At 43.8% G+C, this 8723-nt stretch overlaps 1 protein-coding gene across 1 annotated transcript in view; it reads right to left on the bottom strand.

Annotated features, from left to right (window-relative positions):
* Positions 1-5648: 5648 nt before the first annotated feature.
* Positions 5649-8723, bottom strand: part of LOC310778903 (zinc finger SWIM domain-containing protein 6-like) — a gene marked incomplete at its 5' end in the record, with an annotated part of 77819 nt that continues 74744 nt past the window's right edge. The window contains one exon of the mRNA XM_083639368.1: positions 5649-8720. Within this exon, the coding sequence (XP_083495494.1) occupies positions 7858-8720 (863 nt within the window). The 3' untranslated portion in view covers positions 5649-7857. The remainder of the gene's footprint in view (positions 8721-8723) is intronic.

The following is an 8723-nucleotide window of genomic DNA, read 5'->3' as shown; positions in this document are numbered from 1 at the left end:
CCCCAATCTGGCTTCCCACCCACAGACGCAGCCAATCGTGCCTGTATGGATACCCGACCAAGCCGGGGGTAACACGGGGGCACGAACCTGCGACCCTCGTGTTGGTAGGCAGGAAATCTACCGCTACACTACCCGGACGCCCAAACATTTTAACCCGCTTGAAAATCGACCAATGTTGTGGTTTTCCTTGTGAGGACGGCTTGCAACAATGAATTGTGAGTCCAATCATCCTCCTATAGACCAAATCAGCGGGGATGTTTAAATTTACTTCCGGTTACCCCTGGTTCCGGTTACCTCCGCACAAACTGACGTGTTGAAGACAAAAACAGACAAATAAGACAAAAATGGTTTGTTCGTGTTGTGTTGTTGGGTGTCCAGTGATCATAAAGAGCGGGTCAAGATTTGGATTATTCAGAATTGCCTCTGCAAAGGACAAACATGAGCAAAGAGAACTCTGGATTCGGCGGCACAGGCTTACTACAGCTACAACATCCGGGTTCCGAGCTGTATCCGAGCGGCGTCAGTAGCCTCTGTCTGTAACCTAACATTAACGAGTCTGCAAAAAAACAGCGAGTTTGACAGTTATAAACAAACGTTATTAGCTAGCTAACACTACATAAAACAAACACAGAAGAAAGGCTAGATACGTCAGACAAGCATGTTTACCAACCGTTTGAACATTTAAATTGAAAGTAGTCGGCCGAAAACAACGAGAGTTTGACAGCATTTATTTGACAACACGCAAATTTAAACCTGCCGCCTTCCCGAAGTGGTACCCGGAAGTAAATGTTGTTTACATGGTGACGTCACGCTGATTTGGTCTACCCTCGTTGTCTTTCTCTCACTAGATACAGTAGAGAAACTGCACGTCCAGACACAATATCATTAAGATTTTGTTTGATTTAAGATTTGTCTTGTTTGAAACATATTCATGAATCTTCATGAATCTAATCTAATGGGAATGCTACGGCAAAATTATGAAAATACGATGTCCTGCGCCACAAAGTGAAATACTTTGTATAAACAGCGGTGCCTCAGGAGGTCCCTGAAGATCATCAAAGACACAAACCATCCCCACAACAGCCTGTTCTCCCTGTTACCCTCAGGGAGAAGATACAGGGTTCCGAAAGCACGCACAAATCGCTTGAGGAACAGTTTCTTCCCGCAGGCCACGAGACTCCTTAACATACACAAATAGTGTAGTAGCCGTACTGTACCGTACTGTAGCTGCTACCATTACGTATGTCTAATGTTTAATTGTATGTTTAATAAGGAATATGCTATTTGCACCTGTATGTCAAATACGCCGAATTTAAAACGCCGAGTTTAATTGTATGTTTAATAAGGAATATGCTATTTGCACCTGTATGTCAAATACGCCGAATTTAAAATGTTTAAGCACGTCTAAAGTATGCACACGACATGTGCACCTACAGTATGTGCAGTGAATATGCCACTGTCTCTGACTTGTCTTATCACTATACTGCCTTATTGCTTGTTGTGTCTCTTGTTGTTTTTGCACTCATATGCCCTGTTATATTTGTACTATGTTGTAAACGGAGTCCACAGCACAATAATTTCACACGTGATACTTGTACCATGGAGTGACAATAAAAATCTTGAATCTTGAATGATCTCTGCCGATATAGTTAGAGGAACTGAACGTAACGCCATACACAGCAGGAACAAGGATATAAAGCCTAAAAACAACAACAACAACAAAGTATCCCTGGAGTAAGAAGTGCCATCCCTTCTGATTCGGTCTGGACATTCCTCTTTCTATTCACAATAATTTATGCAAATGTTTCTGTGGCGTTCTGCAAGAATATTGGTATTCATCGAGGAAGGATGAGAGAGCAGACGGCCTGCCCACTTCCCACTTTGAGAATTTATCCTTTGGGAATTTATCTATTCTTCCATCCTATTTCCAGACACAGCAGATCCCTCCCTTGACCTAAATCCAGTGTTGTCATCATACTCACATTTCCACAGATATCAAGTCCCTCGCTCACACCATTTCCACAAATTTCAAATCCGGTAGATCTAGGATGAAATAGGTCCCATGTTCAAACCCCATGCTGTGCCCCTCCCCCCGAAACACATACAGGATCACAAATTCATTTCTAAAAGTATTGATTTTGTCCAATATGGCATCAGAGCCAGAAGTGCCAGGGGTAATTTTGTCTTCAGTAGAACTTAAATCAAGTTTTCCGACTTACCAAAGAAAAAGCAGGTTTCGAATCTGTAGCCTATTGTAGGTAGAGAGATAACAGTGAAACTATGATCAAAACAGTCATTCTCCTACATTCTCTAATAGACCCTTCTCACGGGGGCCATTTTGTTTTTGAAAAGGCAGGGTAAACACAGGTGCAAGCAAAACACTAATGAGGGTTTCCAACTGCCACGATTGGAATTTGGAAAACCTCATTAGTGTTTTGCTTGCACCTGTGTTTATTCTGCCTTTTCGACACAAAATGGCCCCTGTGAAAAGGGTAGGACTATATTTATTCACTTAAAGTAGCCTAAATGAAGTTTAACAATGCTGAAGTTGAACAATTCATCCCTGGAGGTCCCCAGACCCCATGTTGAGAACCACTCACCTAGACACAGCCGGATGTCCGCTCCCGGCTTATTACAAACTCTGTCATTGGCTCCGACCATGTCAATCAGAGCGGCTTCCGCTCCCTCCTCCCTGTGTGTCACTGTAAATAGTGCCCTGCCGCCTCAGTGAAAACAACAACGCTAACTAGCTAGCAAGCTAACGGCCGAAACCTACACGCTAGATCAGGGGTGCCCAAATTATTTCCCATGAAGGGCCAAAACTCAATCTGGCTGGAGGGCCGAGGGCCAAAAATAAACGTTGTGGAATTACATTAAAATGTATTGTGTTTTATAGAAAATTAACATTCTAAATCTAAAATAACATTTCAATATAATAATCTACTTTTTATCTGTTTGGTAATTGTAATAATTTGCAATTGGTTATATATATTTAAAAAAACATCTGCATTTGTGGGGAGCTTAAACATTTAATCAATAAACACCCAGTTAAAAACAGTTGTATTTTCCACCTTTGTAATCAAGAGAGAAATTTGACTTAATTCACAACTTGAAAAATCCTCAAGGTACTTTGAAAATCAGTTTCGTAGTGGCGACGTATATTGTACTCTTTCAAAACAGCCACTCTCTGTCTGCAAATGAGACAAACCGCTGTTGAATTTACTAAGGTAAAAAAATACTCGTCTTGCACCGTCCTAAACTTTCTTTTGTCAGTGTGCCACTGCCGTGGTGATGATCTGTCCATCTTGCTGAGCTGGTGTAAAGCCAGTGACTGGGGAGGGATCAAATATCAGAGCTCACCCCCCAACCAGGTGATTCAGCCAACCAATCAGGAGCAATCAATCCTCAGATAGCAATGCCTCACACCCGTGTGATAAGAGTCGGGGAGAGAGAATACCAGCTGCACAAAATTAACGTTAATCGTAGATAAAAGAGTCCCGACATCTCCATTCAGGATAATGCATAATTGGGCACGTCGGGCAACTGCCCGGTGGCCTGGCCTGCAAAAAAAAAAGAAAAAAAAATTCACCCCCAAATCCGTGGCGGGCCAAACTTGGCCCGCGGGCCCCAAATTGGGCACCACTGCGCTAGATCATTGCTACATGCTGAAAACGGCAAGTTTGATTGTTGAAAACTATTTTCCAAGGGCACTGCCGCTAAGCGCTGCCCATCGCAATCCCACTATGGAGACCTGGGTGCCAGACTCCTCGGACGTTAAGGAGGCTGGCCAGCGAGACTACTACCTGGGTAACATGGCTAGAGTAACTTTCCAGGTATTACAGGGTGCCTGGGTAACATGACTAGAGTAACTTTCCAGGTACATTACAGGGTGCCTGGGTAACATGACTAGAGTAACTTTCCAGGTACATTACAGGGTGCCTGGGTAACATGACTAGAGTAACTTTCCAGGTACATTACAGGGTGCCTGGGTAACAGGGCTAGAGTAACTTTCCAGGTACATTACAGGGTGCCTGGGTAACATGGCTAGAGTAACTTTCCAGGTACATTACAGGGTGTCTGGGTAACATGGCTAGAGTAACTTTCCAGGTACATTACAGGGTGTCTGGGTAACAGGGCTAGAGTAACTTTCCAGGTACATTGCAGGGTGCCTGGGTAACAGGGCTAGAGTAACTTTCCAGGTACATTACAGGGTGTCTGGGTAACATGGCTAGAGTAACTTTCCAGGTACATTACAGGGTGTCTGGGTAACATGGCTAGAGTAACTTTCCAGGAACATTACAGGGTGCCTGGGTAACATGACTAGAGTAACTTTCCAGGTACATTACAGGGTGCCTGGGTAACATGACTAGAGTAACTTTCCAGGTACATTACAGGGTGCCTGGGTAACAGGGCTAGAGTAACTTTCCAGGTACATTACAGGGTGCCTGGGTAACATGGCTAGAGTAACTTTCCAGGTACATTACAGGGTGCCTGGGTAACATGGCTAGAGTAACTTTCCAGGTACATTACAGGGTGCCTGGGTAACAGGGCTAGAGTAACTTTCCAGGTACATTACAGGGTGCCTGGGTAACAGGGCTAGAGTAACTTTCCAGGTACATTACAGGGTGTCTGGGTAACAGGGCTAGAGTAACTTTCCAGGAACATTAAAGGGTGTCTGGGTAACATGACTAGAGTAACTTTCCAGGTACATTACAGGGTGTCTGGGTAACAGGGCTAGAGTAACTTTCCAGGTACATTACAGGGTGTCTGGGTAACATGGCTAGAGTAACTTTCCAGGTACATTACAGGGTGCCTGGGTAACATGGCTAGAGTAACTTTCCAGGTACATTACAGGGTGTCTGGGTAACATGACTAGAGTAACTTTCCAGGTACATTACAGGGTGCCTGGGTAACATGGCTAGAGTAACTTTCCAGGTACATTACAGGGTGTCTGGGTAACACGACTAGAGTAACTTTCCAGGTACATTACAGGGTGCCTGGGTAACATGACTAGAGTAACTTTCCAGGTACATTACAGGGTGCCTGGGTAACATGGCTAGAGTAACTTTCCAGGTACATTACAGGGTGTCTGGGTAACACGACTAGAGTAACTTTCCAGGTACATTACAGGGTGCCTGGGTAACATGACTAGAGTAACTTTCCAGGTACATTACAGGGTGCCTGGGTAACATGACTAGAGTAACTTTCCAGGTACATTACAGGGTGCCTGGGTAACATGGCTAGAGTAACTTTCCAGGTACATTACAGGGTGCCTGGGTAACATGGCTAGAGTAACTTTCCAGGTACATTACAGGGTGCCTGGGTAACAGGGCTAGAGTAACTTTCCAGGTACATTACAGGGTGCCTGGGTAACATGGCTAGAGTAACTTTCCAGGTACATTACAGGGTGCCTGGGTAACAGGGCTAGAGTAACTTTCCAGGTACATTACAGGGTGACTCAATGAAAAAGACTTGCAAGAACAGGCTTTTGGTGTTCTCATCAAGGAGTAGGCCAAGCAAGATCAAGTATAGACTTCATCGTCTCAAAAAACTAATTTTAATCAAAACAAAAAGTTGAATCATTAACAAGTTTATAAAACAGTGATTTAGTTACATAAATAAATTCATATTTGTGTATCAAATCTGAATTTCAACTTCATGAGCATGTTGACATGGTTGTACAATCATTCACCTTTAATATAATAAATAAAATTAAGCATATTTTTCCGTTTCTAAATGAAGGAGCTAATAACAGACCCCTAATGAGGGCGGGAACAAGAGACACAAGACAATGAGTTCTCACTGAAAAACACATAAAGTAGCTTTTAAAGCACAGATAATACAGAGCCATTAAAAGAAATTAAAATGAAAGACACTAAGGTTGTAACCAAAATCGGTTGGCTTTTTTCATTTTAATGAACAAAGTTTGGTAGTTAGAACTCCCATTTGGTTATTTTAAAGCATTAAGACAAGGCAAGAAAGAAGGCTGTTCTTGTGTGAGGAATTCTAGAGAAAAACACAAAAAGTAAAACAATCGAAAAAGGAGAAAAAAAAAACATAAAACGCGTAAAAAACTGGAACAGTCGAGACCGATTTAGCAACTTTCTGTCCTGCACAAAGTGGGCATGTCAGCAGAAGAGGCATGTACATGTTTCTTGGGTAATTTTTTTTAGTTTTTTGTTGTGGGAGGAGACGTGAGGCATGGTCAGCCCAGACGTTACTCCACCTCAACCTAACTTTGTGCCCATTAGTAGAGTCTAGTAGAGGATGCTCTGCAGTTTTGTAAGCAATGGGCCCCAAAGCTTCCAAGAAGTATCTTTCTTACTGGTGCCCAATGCACCTTTGAGTTCACTGGAGAATACATATATGTCACATGACTATACAAAATACACGTCCGACTCAGTTCCCTGTCTTGCCATTGGCCGGTTTCTGCGGTGCAGCTCATTGGATGCACCTGCACAGTCCCTGTCTTGCCATTGGCCGGTTTCTGCGGTGCAGCTCATTGGATGCACCTGCACAGTCCACAAACCAGCCGGCACGTCCGGCCATGCCCCTGATGCGACGCAAGGCCAACGTCTGAAATCTTCTGATATGTTTTTTTTCTTGTTTGTTCAAAAGAAAAGAAAAAAAAAAGGTACTGCAGCTTCAAGTATTTTGCATCACATAGAATATTCTGTCATAAATTAGTTAATGTATACATTTGTTTCAATATTCAGACATATACTATGATATATACAGTACAATAAAATGTTTTTTTTTGCCTTAGTTTTTTTGTTGTTGAAATCCCTGAGAATGTATGTTGACAGTCGCTAAGTTTCCACAAGCGCGAGCACTATGACAGTTTGTATTGTGTTTCTGTAAGACTGCGTCTTCAACGTAAGCATACTGGATGTTCTGTTGACGTGAGAAGTCTGCATGAACAACACTGCAGAGCCAAAACAATCAGCCGGGAGATGGCGATAAGAGAATCACTGTTAAGAGAGAGTCACTGTTGAGAGAATAAAAACAAATCTGAAATATTGACTCAGAAACTGAATTCCGAATTGTTGACACACACTTGAACTCGGTGGAGTAGATGGGTGAGGAGTAAAGCTGGATAAGAGGTACTTGTCACGTCAGATGGAGTTGGTTCCATTTGGTTGAAGCCGTTTCTCGTCTCTTTGAGGCTGTGAGCGTTAGCAGAGGGGAAAGAAGTGCAAGGTGGACGTTTCGCCACTGGACAACATTAGACTCAGTGTAAACCAAAAGAGTTTGTTTTTCTCTCACTTTCATACATAGGAAAGGAAACACAAAAACCTCCACGATGGGACAATTTTCTCTCTTTTTTTGCAAACTAAATAAACTTTTTATACATGTCAATACAAAATGTGGCTTTTACTGTCATTTTACAGTCATTTTACATTTTCTTAAATTGTTTCTTCCATTTTAACTGTCATTCTTTTCTAAGAGAAAATGTATCCTAAAAACATATTTCACGTCTTATTCCTATGATCTTGTCCAGTTCAGGTCAAACCTGTGACTCTTCCAAAGCTAGAATCTGCCAATTCAAGCATCTGTGATGTGTTCATGTGACACTTTATAACACTGATAATGCATAGGAGAGTGATGTCCATTCATCACTGTCAATCTCCAATTCATTATCAATGAATATCACTGTAACACCACACATTAAGAGTCTTAACTCTAAACTGTTTAGCTTCAGGAGAACTTGTTCATACTCACAAAATTACACCCAACAGTTTGAAATAAAAGGAATTCGATTTGTGGGGGTTTTAGGGTGGATTTTCGCTTCAAGTTAAAAAGGAGTAAAAAAAGGAGACTCAAGTAAGAGGGCGTATTTGTCCGCCGATTGTTTTCTCAACCAAACCTCTCTCGAACAAGCATCATGAGTTTCTTCTTGCCCTTGTAGATCTGTTTCAGGTTGTCTATGAACTGTGTGAACTGGATGTGTCCGTCGTGCGCCATGAGGAACGTTTCTCTGGCTTTGCTGAGGAACTCGATGAACTCGCTGTAGTGGCGCGGGCTGATGTGCGTTAGCCGAGAATGCGTAGTGTTGATGTAGGCCCCGATGGTGGCGTCCAATAGCTGCCTGAGGGGAGCCTTGTCCAGAGACATCAGCTTCCCGGAGTTCCTGCGACTGTGCAGCGCCACCATGCCCGGGTTTGTCAACGTGCACCGCCGCAAAATGTCCGACAGCACGGTGGCGCATTTCACACTCTTCACCACCAGGGGGATGACGGCGGCCAGCTCGGTTTTCCCCAGCGAGTGGCTGAGAGCGCACGCCCAGAGTACGTCGTTGATGGCCGGGTGGGTGTCTTGGTTGTAGCTGAGGTTCAGGTGGGCCATGGCTAACTTCGCTAAATTGTACGACCGCATAGGATAACCATGGTGCTCCATGTAGCGCGCTATAGTAAACAGCTGCGTGTAACTCATCCCTGTCGCCGCGGCGTCCAGTACAATTTGATAGGCCGTCTCGAAGGCGATAGGGGCCTTCTCGCAGAGTGTCAGGGCGGAGAGGGCACAGTTTTGGGGGTCCTTCATGGCACACTGTAGGGCAAGAGTGCGGGCCGAGTGGGCCAGGTTATCCTGCTGATGGCAGTCCAGGTGCAGGCGGACGATGGTGCTGTTGGACATGACGGTGGTAGCCACGATGCTGGTGGCTTCGGTGGGGGTGAAGAGGGTGAACCAGCTCTGCATGATGCTGTCCAGTGCATACACACCTA

Source organism: Poromitra crassiceps, assembly GCF_964638095.1.
Source record: "Poromitra crassiceps genome assembly, chromosome: 6".
Taxonomy (NCBI): domain Eukaryota; kingdom Metazoa; phylum Chordata; class Actinopteri; order Beryciformes; family Melamphaidae; genus Poromitra; species Poromitra crassiceps.
Note: the sequence above shows the minus strand (reverse complement) of the source record. Positions and strands in the feature narration are given on the sequence as shown.